Consider the following 23621-nt stretch of genomic DNA (forward strand, 5'->3'; position numbering starts at 1 on the left):
TACTTCAGAAGCACAAGAGGATTGAGACAAGGCTGCCCCCTCTCTCCCTTCCTATACATCATCATGGCAGAAACCTTGAGCATCCATCTGGAAAATCTTCAAAAGCAAAAGGAGATCACAGGGATCAGCATAGCGAGAGGGATAAAAGAAATCAACCATTCGCTCTTTGCAGATGACACCCTTTTAATAGGGGGAGCCTCAAGCTTAATGGCAAGAAGATTTAAGAGAACTTTGGACACCTTCCTGGCAGTCTCAGGGGGATTGCTAAACAACAGTAAATGCAAAATATATACTTGGAATGTCCCTCTCCAAATCATGCAAAGAATCTCCTTGATCATGGATATTCCAGTTCAAAGAAACTGGAGCCACTTCTCATATCTGGGTCTGCCCCTAGCAAAAGAAATTGTCAAGTCTGAGATATGGATTAAGCAAATCGAAAAAATGAGAGGGCTTCTACAAAGTTGGGGGCTGTCCTGGCTAAATCTGGCGGGTAGAACCACCCTCATAAAGGCTCTCCTCTCAGCTCTCCCCATATATCAATATGCTGTCACTCTGGCTCCTGCCAGCATTCACAAGCACATGGAGTTAATCATGAGAAGTTTCCTATGGCAGGGAGGGAAGCAAGACTCAAAAAAATTCAGCCTCGTCAGATGGGACCAAGTTACCCTCCCTTTTGAAAAAGGGGGCTTAGCAATCAAAATCCCAAGTCTTTCCAACAAAGCGATGGGATTCAAATTGGTGTGGAGAATGCTAATGGGAAAAGGCTCCTGGTGGGTTGAGGCCATTAAAAGGAAATACCTCAATGGGCTGAACTCCAATGTCCTCACTGAAGTAATAGTGGAAAGGCCTTGCACTCCAGTTTGGAAACTTATTAAAAAAGTCCTCCCCCAAATCAAAAATCACATCTCTAAGTCGCCTGGTAATGGCAAAGAAATAAACATATGGACGGACAGAATCATGGGATCGGAGCCAAGAAATCTTCTACAGCAGTTCAGCACTTTGAAATTATGGATGGAGGCCAAAAATTTGCATTCTTTATTCGACATTTCAATTTGGGAGCACAACACTTGGTTAGCTTGGAAGGATCTCCATCTCCCAAATAATCTCAGAGAACAATGGGCAGACCTCAAGATCTCTCTGACGGGATCAGCTCCCCTAAACAAAGATGCTTGTGACAGTTTCATCTGGGACCCTAGCGGAGGAAATTTCACTGTAAAAGATGGGTACAAACTCCTACAGTCAAGCCCCACTCTTGGCAACTGGAATCTTCGGTCAGCTGTGTGGAATACTGAATGCCTTCCAAAGATCAAATTCTTCGCTTGGACCCTTCTCAAAGGAAAGATTCTCACGGTCGAGAACCTCAAAAAAAGAGGAATACATGGTCCCTCAATTTGCTGCCTCTGCTGCGCTGAGGAGGAGAGTAGTCAACACCTCTTCTTAGAATGTCCATTTGCACAAAACTGTTGGAAGCAAATTATCAGTCCGCTGAGAATAAGAGACACCTTCGATCAGCTCCCCACCCTCAACAGAAACTGGGAGAAATGCTACCCCCACACAAGAAAAGGCAAGGCAATCATCACCCGCTTGTGGAAATGCATTCCCTCAACTCTCAGCTGGCAAATTTGGCTCACCAGGAATAACTGCATCTTCAACAATCAGAAGCCAAATCCAACCCGCACCCTGGCAAAAACTATGGGCCTTATCGCTGAAATGATAAGTGCCAACTCTGTCTCTCATCCTGATCATTCCAGCTGGCAGAAGGAAGAGGAAGATTGGTTTAATAAATTCTGCTTAATCTATGACAAGAATATGCAACCTCCTCTCACTACAGGCAAGAGGGGGAACAATTGGAAACTCAGGGGCTCTCAAGAAGACATAGATCAATGGATGCAAGAACAAAAGAAATTCACCCTCCAGTTCGACGGTGCATCCAAAAATAACCCGGGGAAAGCAGGGGCAGGGGGAATAATTAAAGATCAGAATGGCCAAACTCTTCTAACCTATGAATGGGGCCTGGGAAATATGACGAATAATATGGCGGAGGCCTACAGCCTTCTTCTAGGCACCAGCATTATGAAAAAACTGCAAGTCAAAAACCCAATTATAATCGGAGACTCGGCAATAGTGATTGTTGCAATGGCTTCAGGGGGAGAATTCAAAAAACAGGCTCTCAGCAACATTAAGCACAGGATCATGGATAACTTAAACCAGCTTGGAGACATCATCTTCAAGCATGTCCTGAGGAACAACAACGTGGAGGCGGACTCTTTAGCCAACAGGGCTGTAAACAGATCCACTGGCCAGGTTCGTGAGAATGACCAAATCTATGATAAGCCAATCCCATAATTTGATCCGCCCTTCAGTAAAGTGTGGGAATCATGAATACATCAGTCATCGCAACATCTCTTCAGCCTCTCCTCACAAAGCTGACAACCAGTCTGCCGACTCCTTCCTCCCTGACACTATATCCATCCTCATCATGGTAGCTGCCAATGAAATCTTCAGAGATATCAGGAACCGGTACGGGACTATGGAAAGGCAGAGGTCTCGTGACAAGTTAGGCAACAGTCCTCTCAAGACCCATATAGGCTGCACAAGCAATCCAAGAAATGACATCCCGGGCAGGAAAATCTCTGAGCCGCCCGATCCGGAATCTGATGCTCAGCCCCCTGAGCTATTATATATTCATCAGGAAATCACTCTTATCCTCCAGCCCAGAGCTCCAGTCTTCCGCTGCCATAAGAGAAAAGGTTCGCGCCCCAGTCGCGCTCCCTTCAGAACGTCTCAGGTGGTTTTCAGTTCGACTCACAGTCAGTCTAGATTGTGCTCAGTGCTCAGCAACCGAAGAAGGCTCGCAATCTCTGCCAGGCGTGGTAAAGTCAATGATTTTCGTGCATCTCTTATTTATATCTCTAACAGTTTCTCTGTTTTTTTGAAGCAGTTCTTCCCATCTTCGCCGCTTCCCGCTTCCCAGATCTCTGCCTCTTCCTTTATCTGTCTCCTCCCTCCCATTCTTCTTTGCGACAGAGGTCGCTCCTCCTTTTGTCGATCCTCGCCCCTCTTCCAGATCCTCTCTTTTCACCATTTCCCGAACTGCCAGCCTTCTTTCTTCACACTCCCTCTCATCCCTTCACCCCTCTGCTCTAACCTATATCTCATCCTCTGTCCCAAGATTCACAAGTATTATCAAAGCCCGTCAGAAATGGCTGAGAATCCTCTGGAACGCGTTATAACCAACAGCAGTTGCACTCTGTGCAAAGCCCATTGTTTCATGATCGCCCGATTTGTCAAACATTTCAATGATCTCAAGGAAGAATTCCAGGCAGACAGCAAATCCAAGAGGAAAAAGTTGGAGAAACAGAGAGCAGAGATAGAAGGTCTCAAAGAAAAGTGCAATCACCTGGAAGAAGCTATAAATCACATAAAAACAATGACTCAAAGTATGCAAGGAGAGACCTCGACAAAGATCAGTGAGAAAAAAGAGCCTCAGATCGACGACTCAGTAAACCAGCATATGTAACTCTCCCTATGTTTTGTAAATTCTGCTTTCTTGTAGGCCAGTTTATACGACAATATAGTCGTTATCTCTTCCAAATCTCAAACTTCAAGTCTTCTGACTCGGATCAAGGGTCTGCGCACCCATTTTGGATCCACTCTTCTTCGCTCCTTCCATCATATGTAACAGGACTTGTTCCTCTTTTGAAGTTTTTATAATACATCAGTAATCGACCTTGTTAAAAAAAAAAAAAAACATACCCCCTCCCCTCCCCTAACAACAATAAGATGAATATCATTTTTTTCCAAATCTTTATCCACTCTTAATACAAAAAAATTTATAACAGAACTACAAAAAAGTACAACACAAATAGAAGTGTTAACTTCCATGGTTACTCCTAAAGTGTTAACGCCATGCTTGGAGTGCTTCATGAAATTTGAGGTTCATGGTGTTTGTTCATACCCTAAAATTCCAAGATATATTGGCGTATGAGATATAGTCCTTGATGGATTTGCATAGCTGAGATATCTTGCTCAATGGATGCTTGAGCTCAGATGGTTGTTGGCTTAGTTTTCCTCCCTAAGAAGTTGGAGCTCTCTTGATAGTTCGTTAGGATGCCCTTCACTAGGGCCCCATGATGGATTCACTCACTTGGAGAACCCCATACATGGGCTAAGGAGAGTTGTGCAGCTTGGACGAGGACATTAGGCCCTAGTAGTCATGTGGCAGCTTTGGTTCCTACTCAAAGGAGGAAGATGGCTTAAGGACATCTGGGGCTTTGACAATATTCTTGCAAGGAAAGCTAACCTAGTGGAGTACATTGCTTAGGAGAATCAATGGAGTGTGTGGAGGCTTGTGATGGAGGGATCTACACTTACATTGCATGGGAGCCATTATTGTGCACATCACCTATAGCAACAAGCTTTGTAGCATATATATTTAAATTGTAAATACACAAATGTATTGAAAAGTAATATTTTTTTATTGATAGTTGATAGTACAAGGATGGTTGAATGTTACAATGAGGGTCTACTTATATATCTAGGCAGGTGCCCCTTCATAGTTGGACATGTCATTTTAGACATGCCTTTCCATTTTAACTAATGACTATTTAAAATATAACTATGATTATTTATTATTTATATTTATTTCATTTATTTAATTTTATATAAATTATATTCATAACATTGCCCCTCTTCAAGGAGCTTTGTCCTCAAAGCTTAATTGCTGAAAATTTCTTCACTTGCCCACATCATTTCGGCATGTGTAAGTCATTGGTAGTACTATCTTGGAATTAGGATTTTTCCTTTTCCTCTTCGGATTGTTTTTAGTAATAATATTTTATTTTATTTTATTGATTATATATATAATAGTTAATTATTATTATTTTTTTTATTTTTATAGTAACTTTATAAAAATTTATTATAAGGTAACTTTATAAAAATTATAAAGTCATGTTATAGTGACTTTATAAAGAAACTTCAATAATTTGTTAATTGTTTTTATTTATTTTCTTTAATCCAATGGTTACCGAACGGATGGTCACGTTCGTACATGTGTCTCATTGTTCAGTTATACTGAGTGCTTTTTCTTTGATATCCTTCACCTTATTTTCACATAATGTACTGAGGAATGTGAATATCGATGGGCAATTGTGTTACATACATCGCATGGAACTTTGCGCCCATGTAATGGAACTGCGAATCAGTTGTGAGGGTTGTCCTCGGAAACGCAAGCCAATTGAACATATAATTCCTCTTTACTGCAATGGTGACATAATACACTATTGTCTAAATCACACAAACAGCGGAAGTCATGCACCTTTGTCAATTCAAGCGGAAATTCATGCCAGCTTAGCTTTATCTCCTTCGGTGATTTCTCAACTAGTTCGTCTATCTCCCTCTCCAGAATCACAAGCCGACTGTCAACTGTCTTGCCCACAAGATCAGAAACTGGGACTCGAATCTTGTCTAGCTCACCTCCACTCTCGTACCCTATAACAAAATCACTTTCATCTGCAACCAAAAGGGACTCCAGGGTTATTGTCACTCGTAGTTTTACATTCTCTTCAGTATCAATCTCCTTCAATCCTTCATATGTAAATGGGTAAGCTTTGATTTTGTACTTTCAAATCAAGTCCACTACTCTCCCAGATTCATCACATACAGTTTCCCCATATGGTCCAAGTAGAGTTTCCCCATTTGGTCCTATAAAAATCAAGGTTGGTGCAAAATGTACATGAAATTGCTTATACAATTTACGCTTTTTAATTTCTTTAAACGGCACAGCTAGCCATGGCACGCTTGCAAATTGCTCCTCAAAGTCTACTTCATGGTTTTCAGCAGATATTAACACGATCTCAAAGGCCTCTCCTTTCTTTACAAGCTCATTGTAAATCTCGACCAATGTTATCAGAACCGAACCGATGATCAAACCGAAAAACCTTGTGGACCGGGAACCAGTCGGAACCAGTAAAAAACTGGTTTACCAAAAACACATAAAATATTCATATTTTAAAGAAAAAACATATATATTCATGTGCATCCATATGAATCCAAACCATTTATATACAAATATGCAAAAGTTCTCATTTACATAGCATGTAAGGGTGCACATAACCAATATAGCATCGAGTGCAATCCATCTCTGAACCAAAAATACATCAACAAATAGGCTCTAGATGTATTGCCCATATTCCAAAAAAAATCATGCTACAACAAATTCCTACATATCATCAGAATAATTGCCTATATAGGCGTCTTCACCATCAATATAACCATTTAGGCATTAAAACAAGAGAGAAAAAACTTAGCATGTCATGTCAAGATTTTGTTTGAGTGATGGGTACATTTTTAGTAGTCATGGTAGAGGAGTTCGACAACCAATGCCATTATCATCAAAGTACATAGACGGCTTGGTGCTCTTTATTAAATACTAGCTCCATATCCTCATACATGACGAAATCCAATGGAAATGTTGCAATCCCCCCAATCCTGAAATCCTGAAAAACTGTTAAGTCTACTAGATTTTCAGTGAAATCTAAAATTCTACTTTCTCCATATGAAATCCAATGAGGTTGGAACCACTCTCAAACATCCTGAGTCATTTCATGGTAATGTTAAAAATTTAAGTAAAAGGATGAGAATGAAAATTTAAGGAAAATGACACTTTTACCATGAATTGCATAGCAATACTAGGGCCATAGGCTTGATTATTAGGCTTAGGGCCATAGGCTTGAATATTAGGCTAGCCTAGGGGAGAGTAAGAAGTGTGCAAACTAACTTAAAAAATTAAAAGGCAGTTTTTTTTTCCACAAAACCGGTTCTGAACCAGCCAGTTCAGTGAAATAGGCCAGTTAGGCACCGGACTGGCCTATTCAGGTTCGGACCGGTCTTGGGCCAAAAACGGCCGGACCGGCCGGTTCTGGCCCGGTTCTAATAACACTAATCTCAACAACCTCCTCTACATCTAAGTCTTCAGGCTAGCAATTGGTGAAAAATAGACCCAGTGTTTTGCCCACAAGTTCTGTTACTAGGACCTCCTCTCCAGTGTTTCTGATCAGGAAAACTTGTTCCAAGGGTGACAGCCAACTTTGGAGGGATTCATCCACAAGGTTCGCAGCCATATCAAGCTCAGCCATTGTGAGGTCTTCATCTACATTGTCAGTTGAATTTTGATCTTCATCCTGTAGCAATTTAAGGCACTTTTCTTTCCAACACATAACAGTAAATGGAAATTCTAATTTCTGATCATGAAACATCTGTAACACAGTGGAAATTTCCTTCACAACTTCTTGCTTGTCTTGTCTAGGACCTCTAATATCAAGCATTTTCTGCACTACCTCAACCCCATGCTCCTCCTTTTGAACTAAAAGTTCTTCAGCTGTGATGTCTTCCTTTTGCTTGCTCTGCTCATCCTTCGACCAAAGCTTCTCTCTTGTTCAAGGCTTCAGCTCTTTTTCTTTATCATCACCAGACTGATCTTCAAAAAAAACTACACCAGTTTCAGCTTTTTGTGTTTTTCTCAAAGATCTGTGTTCTAAAGATAGCTCTGTTGTATTGACTTCTTTAACATTTTTTTTCTACATTGCTAGTCTTAAATCATTCCTATGTCAGCTTCCATTATAAGTGGTAAATCTGATGTTTTGCAAACCTTTAATGATTTTGTAAATGATCTTTTTGTTTGCTGTAACAATTCTCCAATTTCACTTAACAGTTCAGATCTAGATTATGAGATTCGCTTAATTCCATGATTTCAGGACCTAAGCTTAATGGTAGGATTGTGCAGTGGTTAACATCCAAAGGGTCTAATGGCTATGATACCACTGTAGCAACAAGCTTTGTAGTATATATACTTAAATTGTAAATACACAAATGTATTAAGTAATATTTTTTTATTGGTAGTTGATAGTACAAGGATGACTGAATGTTACAATGAAGGCCTGCTTATATATCTAGGCAGGTGACCCTTCATGACTGGACATGTCTTTTTAGACATGCCTTTCCATTTTAACTAATGACTATTTAAAATATAACTACAATTATTTATTATTTGTAATTATTTAATTTTATTTAATTTTATATAAATTATATTCATAACATCACCTTGGAGCACGACTCATGTACTTAGAGTTTAGCATCTAACTTGTGTTTGCCTACAAGTGTTGTTTGTAGGTTGCTTACGTGTAAGGGACAAAGCCCAAATTGTATTGTTGGCCTGCCTTACCTCTCAATAAATTGAAGAACCAGAGAGTCTTTCATTCATATTTGTTCATTCACTCACTTATATTCACTATTGTGATGAGATGTGACCTAGACAAGACTATGCACTAGCCTCTCTCTCTCTCTCTACAATGTTCACATGTGCTCTCTCTCTCTCTCTCTCTCTCTCTCTCTCTCTCTCGTGGCTAGGGTTTTTTAGTGTCCTTAAAGTATCTTGGAGGATCTTAAAGTGAGATCTAAAATTCTACTTTATCAATATGAAATCCAATGAGGTCAAAACCACTCTCAAACATCCTGAGTCATTTCATGGTAATGTTAAAAATTTAAGTAAAAGGATGAAACCTATTACTTTAAGAATTTAACATATCATGAATTGCATGGCAATAGTAGGGCCATAGACTTGAATATTAGGCACCTATTGTGGGCTAGTGCACAACCAAGACAAAAATTAAAAAGAAAAAAACAAAACAAGCCCCACTTGCCTATTTTGTCACCGAACTGGCCGGTTCGGTACCAAATCGGCCAAAACCGGTTCAAGTCACCAGTCTAAACCGGTTTTTGCCTCAAAACAGTCGAACCGGCCAAATTAGACTAGTTCAGTCAGGTCCTAATAACACTACACCATTGTAATATATGCACTAGTTATTCATGCATAATATCATATTTGTTATTGTGAGTACCATCCTTTGAGCAAAATTATGTGACCCAATACTATCTGGGCTTTCCTCATTAGTGATCTAGCTCATTTTGTAATAGGAACATCCAAAATATGGGTTTCCTCCTTGGAGGTCACAAGCTCAAATCCAAGGGGGGGTAGGGTATGCACACTTTCATAGACACAGTGAAATCACAGCATGAAGGGGGTCCTTTGTGTGAAAAATCAGTGACCCGATTCCCTACTGCAGCAATTGATTAAATTTCTCCTACTTGTTAATTTATGAATCAAGTTATTTACAATGTTACATAATAAACATCGAAATAAAATCTACTGCAACCTTCACAACATAAAATACTATGGAAACAAAAAACCCAATGTGGGAAAACAAATGCAGCAGCTGAGAGTTTTAATTATTATATAGTAGATTCTAAGTACAAAGCTTTAGATGCCCAAACTGGAAATCTGATACAGAGAATAAATTGGCAAAGATGTAGTGAGAAATATTCTAACACTGTTACTGGCGATCCGAATCTAATCCAGGCTCTGGATGGCTAGCCCCACGCTGCCTCTGCACTGTCATTGCATCACAATCTCTAGGAACTGCATCACCCTTCTTGCTGATCGTTTTGCTGACTGGAACTTGACTCTCTCGCTCTACGGTCTCACACTCCGACTTTCGGCACTAGATATCGACTGTTCCCAACAAAATTACGGACTCCCTCTAAAGCACCGCGCTGCCTGTCTGAACCTCTCGTTGCCTTCTCTGCCTTGCACTCTCTGAAACTGGAAAAATCCCCTCTGGTCTACTATCCCTGCCCCTCACTGCAAGAAGATCACTCGATCTCTCTCCGGCAACTCAGCGCTGCTACTCTTGAGAAATTCAATCTCTAGGTCTCACTATCTCTGTGTGTCCTCCGAGTGCCCATCAAGCTCCTTATAATATCTCGTTGGAGAACCAGCAGCCAAGATTAAAACATAATCAAGGGCTAAGATTAATTGGGAGTTGATCCTCATCTTCTTCTAAAGGATTCACACCAGATTTAATTAATACCCTTTAATTAATCACATTTCCTAAGTTTAGATTAAGGAATACATTAAAAATGATTAATTATTTTGATTAAACCATCTCTAGGTGGAATTTTCCCAAACGATTTATGGGTCTTGGAGATTGCATGTGTCTTAGCCTCTCTGCAAAATCTTGAGGCTAGAGCACATCCGACGCTACAAAAATCAACACTCCCTCTTCGCGAGGAATGTGCTCTAAACCCACTGAAGCATGACTCTGTCTTTGCACCATCTCTTGCTAGGCTGCTGATGTCTAGCTCTGTTGCCCATCAACTATTGCGCAACACTGATTGTTGCATACGTGTTGCTACTGGCCCTGCTGAACTGCTGCCAACACTGCATCTGCACTGCAACCTTCTCCAACTGTTGTTGCTGCAACTGCAACGAAAAAGCATCCAAAATACTGAACCAACTATGGTCAATATGATGCACCTGTCACCCGAGTCCTGACTGCTGCTAGACTTTGTGCTGCCATTGAAGCCTCTGCGCCGCTGCTGACTCTGCACTGTGCTAACTGCATTGCTGCCAATTCTGCTTTGCGTTGCTCAGTCTCTAACCTGCTACTAGCTATTGCATCTGTCACTCTGGCACCTGACTGCACCAACTGCCATTGATCCATCCTACTACTGCATGTTATGGGCTCTCGTAGCAAGGTATTGATTCATGAGGTGGACCTCCTCAAGAATCTTGCCCATCCTATAGCTCTTTGGGGCTACAACTCCAAATCACCCCACCTCACCCCTGGAGGTAACTCGGTGATCATAGCAAACTCTTCCTCCAATCTGGAGGACAGCCTATCGATCTCAGCAGGTGCTGCCTGTTGATCCTGCTTCTCTTCCTTATCCTTCTTTCTGAGAGGACATTGAGTGTTGTAGTGGTCAAGCTCACCACACCTGAAGCACTTGATCTTGGAAATGTCCTTCTTCCTCCTGCGTTGCTCCTGTTGCCCCTTAGATGCAAGGGCCACATCTTCCTCCTCCTTTACTTGCTTTGTCCCACCACTAATGGTGCTCTTCACCAGATCTCGCCTCATCTCCTCCTGCTGCAAATCAGCCCACATAAGATCCCAATCTAGCAATTTTTCTCTGCCCAAGATACTCTGGATGAAAACTTGTCATTCTTCGAAAATGTTGTTCAGAGCTAATCGTACAAACTCTTTAGGCTGGGACTCTAATCCTACTGAAGACGGTTGATCTCGGACATCTTAAAGCCTAGTAAGGAAGGGATCTATACGCTCCCCTTTTTGCATACTCGTGCATCTCAGCTTCTCCTTAAGATACATCTTTCGTTGCTCAGAAGACCCTTCGTACATCGTAGCTAGTGCTTCCCACATCTGTTGGGCAATATCTTTGCCAACTATGTGAGATACCACGTGATCTTGAACCCCATCGAGAATCAAACTCTTAGCTTTCGCCATCTCCTTCTTGTATTTCTTAAGTAGATCTGCATCTACGAGTACAGCAACCACACTATCAATATAAGTCTTGAGATCAAGTTCATCTAGAAGGCAGGAAATTGTAGCCTTCTAGATCACATAGTTGGAGGCTCTATCCAACTGATCTTGATCTCTTAACCCAGTTGATGCCATCTCTCAGAAAATGTCGAATTCCTCCTCTTCTCATCTGCGCAGCTGCTACCCAGCTATTCGCACTCCCTTCTGGAGTAAGAAATCTCGCAGACAGTTATTACTGCTCTGCTAGGAAAATTCGAACTTCTTGGCTAGAAGTCCCCTGAGGAAGGAATTCCCTCAACGTGTGCTCTTCCTTCCTTCTGACGCTATTTGCACTAGCAAACTGCTGCAAAATCTGCGTCCCAGCTGAAGATCTGCTCTGCAAGGAAAATTTTATTCTCTGTCGACTCATTCAGAGAAGTAAAATTTCACGAAAAATTGAACCTCCTGGCCAAGGAAATACACTGCCCCTGGGGTTTCGAATCGCTGCCTATAGAGAAATTTGACCCTCCTTCTCCCTTTCTGCTCTGAGCTCTCCGGCTTACAATTTGTGCTCTGATACCATGTGAAAAATCAATGACCCGATTCCCTACTGCAGCAACTGATTAAATTTCTCCTACTTGTTAATTTCTGAATCAAGTTATTTACAGTGTTACACAGTAAACATCGAAATAAAATCCACTGCAGTCATTGTTGGAATTTCTAAGTCTAACCCGTTAGAAATTCTTCCTGTACTATCTGGTTTATTTCAGCTACTTGTTTAATTACTTAACAAGTTATTTACAATGTAAATACTGAAAATAAACAGAAGTACAGTATCAACATCTACAGATTATCAACTGAAAGAAAACAAGCACACAAGTGACACCGTTATTTTAGACCAATGTCCCCGAAAAAACCCAATGCGAGAAAACCGGTGCAACTATTCAGAGGGTTATATTATTATGCAGTTTATCTTAGTACAACTAGGAGCCTAAACCGGCTCACCCGACAAAGAAAAATATACGGCAGCAATACCTCTATATTCGAAAACAGGTATTCAGAAAACCTATCCCACGAAACCCTGTCCGGCACAACTAAAGCTCAGCGCTAGCCCTTCTGGCCACTGCATCAGCCTCTTGCTGACTTGTGTTAGCCCCAAGACCCTCTGCGTCAGCCCTCTGAGGCACTATGCAGCCTCTGGGAGCCTCTGTGTCACTCCCTCTGCGTGGATGACGTAGTCTCTCTGGGCTCTGCGATATCTCTGTTGGGCTCTTCGTAGCCTCGACTGGCTGCTGTGCTGGTCTCCCAGTATTGTCCCTGCCTCTCTGCCTCGTACTCACTGCCCCTTGCTGCTGATCACTGATTCAACTTTTCTTAGCAACCCCGCTCTAGCAAAATGAGTGACTGATCACTCTGGTGTGTTCTCCAACTGACCCTCAAGCCTCCTCTTATGCTTTCCCTGTTGGTCCATCAACGGTCGAGATTAAATCTCTAATCAACAGCTAAGATTAGATTTGGCTTGATCCATGACTTTTGGAACCTTCTAACCCAGTTTTATATTAATACCCATTAATATTTTATTTTTCCTAAGTTTAGACTTAGGAACTCCATTAAAAATATTAATTATTTTACTATCTCCCAAACCGGTTAGAATCTACCCAAACCATTTCTATGTCTTGGAGATCTCATGTGCTTTAGCCTCTCCACCAATTTTCATGGCTAGAGCACATTTGATGCTACCCCAAATCAACACTCCCCCTTAGCGAGGACTATGCTCTAGTAATACTACACACTAAGCATCACCCTGATTATCCGGCATCGGTCCCTGTGCTGATGCTAGGCCTCCCCGCCCAACATCCTCTACACTGTTGTATCGTGTAATGTTGCCCATGGCCCTGCCACTGTTGCATCCGTACGGCAACTCCCTCTGCATCCGTGTTGCTGTTGGTCCATCCTCCCAACACTGCATCTACACTGCATTCCACACTCATCATGCTACATCGTGCTACTGCACTGCAACTCAATTACTGAGAAGTAAGTAACTGATCCACCAAACTTCTAACATCCCTGTCAGGCTAGAAACACTCCCGATATTGAAGCTCCCTCTGTCACTAACAAGTGCTCCCTCTACTGACCTCTACGCTGCTGCAACAACTCCCTGCATCTCGCACCATTGCAGGCCTCTCTGTGCCATCTTGCACTGGTGCAACACTCTAGTGCCTCTTGCATTGTTGCAGCTTGCTAGCCTCGCGCTGTCCGGAGACTCCTGCACTATAGCACTCTCTTCGCTTCATCCGCATTCGTCTCTACCTGCATCCGCCAGTCCTGCTACTCTTCGAGGCTCCCGTAGCAAGGTATAATCCAAGAGGTTGGGTACCTCAAGGATCCTGCCCCTCATCACCTGTAGTCCGTCTGACTATAGCTCGATGTCTCCCCACTTATTCTCAAGTGGCACATGAGCACTCATGGCACAATCGTCATCCTCCTCGACTTCTTTCTTCACCTTCGCTGGCACTACCTTCGAGTCTGAAGCCTCTCCCTTACTCTTCTTCCTAGGACACTGGTTTGCAAAATGACCCAGTTCCCCACAATGGAAGCACTTGACCTTGGAGAGGTCCTTCTTCCTCTTCTCCTGCTTTCCCGTAGATGCTAGAGCCACATTCTCTTCTTCCTCCTGCTTGATTCCGACCCCTTTGTTGCTACTCCCCGCCTTGGTCAATCGTCTAATCTCTTCTTGACGAAGAGCCGCCCACAGTTCTTCCCAATCTTGAAGACTCGTCCTGCCTAGCATGCTCTAAACAAATACCTCCCAATCCTCGAAAACTGCGTTTAGTGTTGTCCTCACCATCAATTCCTCATCCGGCATGGCCCCTATGGAAGTTAGCTGGTCACGGATCTCCTTCAACCAACCGAGGAAGATATCTATTTGCTCTCCCTTCTGCATCTGGTATGCCCTTAGCTGATTCTCCAGAAGCATCTTCCTCTGCACGGAAGTATGCTGGTACAATGTCTTCAAGGCGTCCCACATCTCCTTTGTCGTTTCCTTCTAGGCAATATGTGATACCACATGATCCTTGACCCCATCAAGGAGATGCACTTAGCCTTAGCCATTAACTCCTCGTACCTTGCATTGACTACCGAGTCAATTGGATAGCTATCACTCTCAAGACGAAGCCTTTGAGGAGATGTCTGTCTAGAATGGACAAGATCCTGGCCTTCCAGACCACAAAGTTGGACACTCCGTCCAGCTTGTCCTAATCTCTCAGCCCATTCACGACCATCTCTTTGCTCTTCTTTCAACTCCTCCGAGTCTCTCTACTTCCCTCCTAGAAGTCCTCTATTCAACTCTTGTTGAGTCTCTCAACTTCTCATTTGGAAGTTCTCGGTTCGACTCCCTCTGAGTCTCGATCTCCCTTCTAGAAATCCTTCTGTCAACGTCAAGTTGCTCCACTCCAATCGTCTGTGCAACTGCAACACTGATCCGGATTCCTTGGCTAGAAATCCGCCTTGGCAGCAACCTCCTCTACCTTGGACTTGTCCTGTAAGGTACTGTTCTGACCACAGTACCCCACTAGCTTCGCTCCGCAAACTACCTGCAGCCTCCTATGCCCCAGCAACTGAAGGATCAAGCCACTTGACTCTGCGCAATCCCGACACCAGCAAATCAGCTCCCTCAGCCAACGGCGTCAACCTTGCTGGGCTCTACGTGAGCCTGATTCTGCCTCCCTCAGTCTTTGAGCTGGCCTTTCTCTGGCCCAGACTGATGATGTAGTCCCTCTGTGTGACTCCTTCCTCTGTCGCCTTCTACAAGGATCAACTCTGTCACTCGGGACAGCTGAATCTGCTACAATGCTCTGCTCGGTTGATACCTTCAGTTTTCTTGTGATCTGCAACCATCCTCTGATACCATGTTGGAAACAGGTATTCAAAAAACCTGTCCCATGAAACCCTCTCTGACACAACTGAAGCTTAGCGCTGGCCCTTCTGGCCATTACGTCAGCCTCCTGCTGACCTGCGTCAGCCCCAGAACCCTTTAAGGCACTACCCAGCCTATGGGAGCCTCTATGTCACTCCCTTTGCGTGGATGACACAGTCTCTCTGGGCTCTGCGCTGCCTCTATTGGGCTCTACGTTGCCTCTGCTGGGCTCTGCGCTGCCTCTGTTGGGCTCTGCGTTGAATCTGTTGGGCTCTACGTAGCCTGGACTGGCTGCTGCTCTCGCTCTCTCTGCTTCTGTGCTGGTCTCCCAATATTGTCCTTGCCTCTCTACCTCGTACTCACTGCCCCTTGATATTGATCACTGATTCAACTTTGCTTAGCAACCCTGCTCTAGCAAAATGAATGACTGATCACTCTAGTGTGTTCTCCAACTGACCCTCAAGCCTCCTCTTATACTTTCCTGTTGGTCCATCAACGGTCAAGATTAAACCTCTAATCAACGGCTAAGATTAGATTTGGCTTGATCCATGACTTTTGGAACCTTCTAACCCAGTTTTATATTAGTACCCATTAATATTTTATTTTTCCTAAGTTTAGACTTAGGAACTCCATTAAAAATATTAATTATTTTAATATCTCCCAAACCGGTTAGAATATGCCCAAACCATTTCTGGGTCATGGAGATCTTATATGCTTTAGCCTCTCCACCAATTTTCATGGCTAAAGCACATCCGATGCTACCCCAAATCAACAGTCTTCACAACATAAAATATTGCGGAAACAAAATACTACATAGGAGATAAATAAACACACAAACAAATACACTGTTTTTTTGGACAAACGTCCCCGGAAAAACACAATGTGGGAAAATTGGTGCAGCAGCTAAGGGTTTTAATTATTATGTAGTAGTTTCTGAGTACAAACCTTTAGATGCCCAAACTGGCAATCTGATACAAAGAATAAACTAGCAAAGAGGTAGTGAGAAATATTCTCACACTGTTGCTGGCGATCCGCATCTGATCCAGGCTCTGGATGGTTAGCCCCACGCTGCCTCTGCGCAGTCACTGCACTGTCACTGCGTCACCCTTCTTGTTGATCGTTTTGCTGACTAGAACTTGACTCTCTGGCTCTCCGGTCTCACATCCCGACTTCTGGCACTAGATCACCACTGCTCCCAGCAAAATTACGGACTCCCTCTGAAGCACTGTGGTGCCTCTGTGTGGCACTACGTTGCCTCTCTAAACCTCTCGTTGCCTTCTCTGCCTTGCACTCTCTGGAACTAGAAAAATCCCCTCCGATCTACTATCCTAGCCCCTCACTGCAAGATCACTCGATCTCTCTCCGGCAACTCAGCGCTGCTACTCTTGAGAAATTCGATCTCTAGATCTCACTATCTTTGTGTGTTCTCCAAGTGCCCATCAAGCTCCTTATAATCTCTCGTTGGAGCACCAACGGCCAAGATTAAAACATAATCAAGGCCTAAGATTAACTGGGAGTTGATCCTCGTCTTCTTCTAGAATATTCGCACCAATTTAATTAATACCCTTTAATTAATCACATTTCCTAAGTTTAGACATAGGAATACATTAAAAAATGATTAATTATTTTAATTAAACCATCTCTATGTGGAATTTTCCCAAACAATTTCTAGGTCTTGGAGAATGCATGTGGCTTAGCCTCTCTGCAAAGTCTTGAGGCTAGAGCCTAGAGCACATCCGATGCTACAGAAATCAACACTTTGTCCCACAAATAATGGGGTCATATAGGTTAATTTGGTGTCCAGCTAAGCTGTGACCTTATTTAGATTATTATTAATATTATTATTATTATTGAGTTGTGATCTTCCATAAAATTACCAACCTTACATCACTATCTGCTCATGTGATCAAAATTGTCCAAGAAAACCCATGGGAATGTAAATATATGGTAAAATTTGCCCATCCTTTATTGAAGGCACTTGCAAACATCATAATCTTGCTAACAACTCAGATACATTCTAATTCTGTAATTTGCAAAAATTCTGAAAATTCCTTTCATCATGCACTTGCAACTTTCTTTACTAACAAAACAGAGAAGTTACATACAGCCCTCAAGGTCAGCCATTAGCAGCATGCCTTTGTGATAAAGAGAAAACCAAGAACATAAGAAGTTAGAACATGATTCCATAGCGGTGTAAGCTATAGCTTCTAGAGCCAAAACACCATGCACATTGCAAAGTAAGTCTACACCAATGATAAAGATACAACATTGGCCAGCAGCCTAATAGGGAGTTGAACAGAGGTTACTCTATGTTTAAGAGTTATTTTCCATCTTAGTTGCACAGCCTCACATAGACAATCACTATAGTTTACAGCACAAAGGTACTTAAGAGTTACAATTCCACAAGTATTTTACACAATTCTTCAATTTTTATGTTCCATACCTTGCCACTTGAAAAGTACTTTATAAATTTACAAGACATCATACAAGACAGATGGCCTCAGGTACATTATATTATTTATTATACTTCATGCCATTTTTTGTACACACACTTATTATTAATGCATGGGAACTCTGCAACCAAAGACCCCCAAGAAAGTCCTCTGGACCTTGAAGATGTGCCCCAAATTTCGTGCACATAATTTTTTTTCCACGGTATCAAACATATGCACTATATGTGATGTTGAAAGCAAAAAGTTTGATAAGATGAATATCTGCATAAACAAATTCTTCTAAAAATGGTGGATCCAATGCCATGCAGTGTATAAAAGAGAGCTGAAATTGTCAGAGACTCAAAGCTCATATCCCATGATAAAAACTCAACCATATTATGACCTTTAAAGAGTGTAAAATAGGTATTACCCTATGTATAAATGAAATGCACGACATATTTGAGCAACAAGGGGCACTCCTAATAAATATGATTTTACATCATGCACAAAACTAAAAGAGAACAACATACCACATTCCATTGATCAATAAGACGCAGGGCATCACCAGCACTAACACAATCATTTGATTCAATGGTTGTGACAATGAAGTTTGTTTGGGATTTCCAGTGAGACCTCTCCAAATAGCTCGTGACTTGCTTTGCATGAGCACAGCAAAATATATAGACTTCCTCAACACCAACAGAAGCCAGCCACTCCAGTGCATAGTCAATCATAGGAGCATTTATAAGGGGCAGCAGCACCTTTAATATCAAAAACAATAGAAGGGTTAACAACTATGAGATGTAGATAAAAGATAGAACCATTTTAAAGAGAATTAAATCAAAACAAGTAATAGGGTAAAGAAAAACTCTACGCATGATCTCCCAGTTAAGGGAAAAAACAGCATCCATCAATTCCATGCATGTTCATATAGCTCATCTTAAATGGCCTTCAAAATTGACCAAGCATAAAAGAATGATGAGAATATACCTGTGTTTCACACTCACAGTGGCATGAAAAGTGCTACAGGCAATAGAAATAGAAAGTAGCATGTCACTAACATTACTTACCAGAAAATAACAGGCTTTGCACAAACTTAAACCAAGAGGTAAAAGCTTTACTATAATTTTAATCCCTGATTGCAACAAAATAACATGATAACAATCTGCTGAGTACCAATGAATCTCCATAGAGACTATTACAACAATGGGGATTGTGCTTATCTATTAGATCTGTCATTAGGAATTTGCATGGGCTTAGAAAATTTTAAAGTTTCTAGGGAATGTTACCCTGTGTTTCATCCCTAGAGCTCTGGGCTCAATTGTTTGTATGGGAGGCCAGAATATCCCTGGGGCTGGTACCTTTGGCAATCTATTTAAAGCCAATATTTTTCTTATTTAGATCCATTGGACAATATCACGAGATTCTAAGTTATAAAAGATCAAAAAATAACATTAAATCCACCAATAGGCAAAACAATATACCCCTGATTGACCTTGGAATTACCCATGGTAAGACCCTGATGTTTGACTTATCATTTGCAAGTTATATCTTTTAAAATTGACAAATTGCATGATATCCTCATATCCGCTTGCGGCCTAACATGCTTTGACATTTAGAAGATACACATGGTTTTGGAATCAACAGGCACTCTTGCATTAGCCTACTCTAAGAGACCTTCGACATAGGGTATAACAAGTGATCTAATACTTGTATTCGCAAAGAAGATAACATTAGTGTACTTGAAGATTGAACCCTCAGATTGTAGCTCCACAGGACATGTTTTTCTACTGATCAATATATCTCTGTTTACCTTGCCATGTGAGTCAATGTCAAAGAAACGCTTGTCTATTGGTTTGCATACCTTCCTATGCCTTCCTTTCTATTTGGTCTTGCAAATATTTCTTAGACTAGAGGATGTATGAGGGCCATTATCCCTAGTACGGGAGCCCTAGAATGTTGCATTATTCAGTTTGATTAACATAACGAAGTTGGGTTGAAAATTGTAAAAAGTTGTCTATATTTCTTGCACTAATAGATTTACTGTTGTTTATATTCCGTTGTGCAAAGTAGTTTCGTTGTGATATTTGGTTTGGTAGTGTTAGTGATTTAATATTCTATCCCATACACCAAGACCGTGGAAAAACAACATGGTATCAGAGCGTATCTGAGCTACTTTGAGGGACAGTGAATCAGAGTGTGCACAGCGAGCAACTCAGAGGGAGTTGTGGGTGTCTAGATCATGGAGTAGAGGGTTCAGCTGAAGACTTGGAGATGTGGTCTTGGCTGGATTGGCAGCGAGATTGGCTGGGAGTTCTAGTGGATTGGTGGTGAGCCTAGTGAACAACAGTCTGTTGTAGTGCAAGTTGTTGATCATGGACTTCCTTTGCCTTGCCATGGATGGTTGTGACAGCTCGAGGGTTTCTTTGGTTTGGACGAGATCAAGTTGATCGAGATGGCTTCATGTGATGGACTACAGATTAGCATGCTAGAGTCTTCATTGGATCGTGATGTTGCATATCCAAGATTGGAGGAATTTGCACGAGTTGTATTTGATCCAAGAGGATGAATGCTTGTAGGACTGAGCCAATGGATATTGCATAGACTCAAAGAGAGTTTAGCCTCAGAGGGAGCAGCCCTATGGAGGTTTGGGACCTTCAAGTTGAAATGTGATAAGGCAGAGGCACTATGGAGATTGTCGGGTTCATTCTACAAGGAACATTGCAGTGATGGACTCTAGATGGGCCACTGTCGCCGGATGATGATGGTTACTTCCTAATCTTGGAATGTAATGTCCCCATTTGTATTTTCCTCCATGGTACAGACAGAGTGGATTTCCAAGGCAAGTGACAGCCAGGTCCGTGGAGCAGGTTTACATCATCAAGGATTTCAATGGAGTTTTGAGGAGTTCTCATGGGATCTGATGGCATTCACTTGGCATATTTCATCATCCGCACAGTTTGCCTTTCATTCCGTCGCATTCCGACAAATTTCAAAAGTTAGCATTATTATGGAGCCTAACTTAATTAATTATGCTTGAAGTGGCATTCTGAGGAGATTAATTGATGGAACACCTCAGTGTAATAGCTCGTTGGAACTGGAACGAGAAGATCTACAGGATGGGATGCTGAGAAGTGACTTCCAATGGCCGAAGAAAGTATGGTGAGCGATTTACCATTTTCCTTAGTTAAAAATGCCTTTAATTAGTCATTTAATTAAGAAAAAATAATTAAATTGGAGAAAATGGGCCAAAAGTGACTTAAGTGAAATAAAATTAAATTAAAAGGTCACTTAAGGTAAAGTCAATGGAGGAGCTTCTAGAATAACAATAAAATAATAAAATAAGATGCTTCTAGGGGCTTGGAGATCTATCAGGAGAGGAGGAGGTCATTTGGAGACATCTTAGATTTGTGTATTGTTTTGTGGAGAGGTTTCAGAACTAGGTTCTCTACTTCAGCAATAGCCTCAAAATGGAAACCCTCGGGTGATTCAGTGAGATTGGGCAAGTACCCATCTCCCCTTGGTGGATTCATTTAGAATCCACATGTGTAGAGATTGATTTCCTGTTTTAGTTTGGAGGCCAACATCAGCATTATTACATATCTTGGAGGGCCATTCCCATCTATTCTAGTGGCATATATATTTCTATATAATAACGCTGGATTTTGTTGCTGCATTTCTCATTGTTCCTCATGGTGTGATCTTTTAATGAGATTTTTGAACAATTTATGGGTTTACTGTTTTCCGGTGTCTTGGTTTTACATGGCAATATTTTGTTAAGTGAATGGTAAACTTTTGTGAAGGGTTTGTTCCAAATTTATTTTATTTGGGACATTACATGGAAGTAACTCCCTCGCTAAAAGGGAGTGTTGACTTTTGTAGCTTGGGAGGTACTCAAACCTTGAGGATCAAGGGTTTGGAGGAAGGAGCTCCACAAGTGGCCTTGTGGGGCTGAAACCCAAGCTTAAAGTTTTGCACCCATCGATGTTTGGGCCCAAAACGTGACGAGGCTTTGACATGTGATGGGGGGAGATGATAGAGGATGTCGAGAAGAATCCAACGCATTGAGAATCATCAAAATCCGCGCTGTCAATCTTGAGTTACGAATTTTTGAAGTTAATGTGTGGTTGTGAGGCCTACTAGGACAAATCGGCCAGCGTGTTAGAAGTGCCCTTAAGGACTAATGTCACACCCGCATGGAGCCTATAAAAAGGAGTGACGCTCGAGGTCATTTCACATATCCTAAGTGCATTCAACGTCAAGATTAGCTCTGAAATTGGCAAAGAAGTCTGAAGCAGCTAGGGCAAAAGGACGACAAGCATCTTCAGGGGTATTTTCTCTGAGTTGGGTGCAGATTCATTGTGAGAGAAAGCCGCAGACCTAAGGTAGCCGAAGTGAGGGCTAGAAGGACTATGTGGGCAGCGTTTCTCTTATGATTGGGTGCATCTTCCTTGCCAAATCAGGCCATTGGTTTAAAGGTATGTTTGGAACTGATTTTGTGCATAATTGTGGTATGTTTGTACTTTGTTTTGGGCCACAGGGATAATTGGAGGTACAACTGTGTGTGGAGGTCTGTTAAGAGGGCCGAGAGGCCTAGTGAGGGTCTCTAACCCAATCGCAGCCTCTAAAGAAGTCAGCGCAAGAGAATAGAGGGTGTAACCCTTGGAAAGGAGACTCGCTCTCCTTGTTGTAGCAGGCAGACTGTTGTAGGGTGCCTTGTGTAGTATGCCAAGGCCTATAACAGTGTCAAGGAAGGGCTTGAAGGGCAGCGAAGGAGGGCAGCAAGTCTAGAAGGGCAACACAGTGTTTGGACAGTGGTTTGGGGTTGTTGTTATGTGCCCTAACCAGTCCTGTGAATGCACAGATCCCGATGGCAAGGAGGCAACAACAGTTTGTTGTAGATGACTCCTTGGTGATGGTTGATTGCTAGTGGATGGGACCTAGAAGAGGACAGAGTTGAATCATCCTATGTGCAATCACATCAACAATTTCATGTATGTGTCAAGAGGAGCAGCAGGAGGTTGCAAAGCAGAGATATGCTAGTCCTCTTGAGTTGATGTGACTTGCAGGTGGATGGTGTCCTTGGAAAGGCAGATTTGATAGAGTTTGTTGGCAGCCAAGAAGAAGGGCTTCATAGGTGTTGAACGCCCTAACTAGAGTGTAAATGCTACAACAGGTACTGGACACTCGTGGTCTCTTGGAGGGCAGCGTGAGAGTGGACCAAGTGTGGACATGGATTGGGCATTTATGGTTTGGTGGAGGACAGCGTGAGAGTGGACCAAGTGTGGACGTGGATTGGACATTTATGGCCAGGTGGAGGACAGCGTGATAGTGCCCAAGTTGGAGCCCGATGTGCACCATCTTCATGGACTTAGGTGGTTGCTAGAGTGGCAAAAGTTGAGCTCAAAGTTTAATCAGTGAGAGGAGTAGTTGAGCAGCCCTAGACTTGTGTGTGGAGAAGGATTTCTACAGCAGATGATGGGCAATCCTCCTAGCCCATGTTCATTGTGGGAGATGGACATCTTGCAGTGATAGGTGGCAGCCCTTCGTGCCCTATGTTGGTCTTCATTGGAGCAACACAGGAAGACCATAGTGGGTTGAAGTCCCTAAGTAGTTGAGTAGCAACAGTGGGCAGATTGAGAATTGTTGACAAACGGAGTTGTGAACAACTCAATAGGAGTCTCAATGTGTTGTGGCCTTGATGGACTAAGGCACAACTAGTGAGCAGATCGGATAGTCAAGGTTCAGTGACTAGATGGACTTGGATCATTGATAGAGGCAGTGCTACAGTTCGGGAGTCGAAGGACCGGGCAAGTACAGGGTACAACCAAGGTAGCTGTGAGGAGCTCTACATCAGCTAGACGATCAGAGTATCTTGTTGAGAGTAGATTGGTTGTCGAT

The 23621-nt window shown here is 42.3% G+C and overlaps 1 protein-coding gene across 5 annotated transcripts in view; it reads right to left on the minus strand.

Annotated features, from left to right (window-relative positions):
* The window catches only part of LOC149153887 (uncharacterized), a 403197-nt gene that overhangs the window by 343978 nt on the left and 35598 nt on the right, over positions 1–23621 (minus strand). For all 5 annotated transcript variants that reach the window (XM_089438322.1, XM_089438319.1, XM_089438323.1 and 2 more), the window contains one exon: positions 18251–18481. In XM_089438322.1, coding sequence (XP_089294448.1) covers positions 18251–18481 — 231 coding nt within the window. The remainder of the gene's footprint in view (positions 1–18250; positions 18482–23621) is intronic.

Source organism: Pinus tabuliformis, chromosome 9 (assembly GCF_031772625.1).
Source record: "Pinus tabuliformis cultivar Carrire ecotype Pingquan chromosome 9, CPIR1, whole genome shotgun sequence".
NCBI lineage: Eukaryota > Viridiplantae > Streptophyta > Pinopsida > Pinales > Pinaceae > Pinus > Pinus tabuliformis.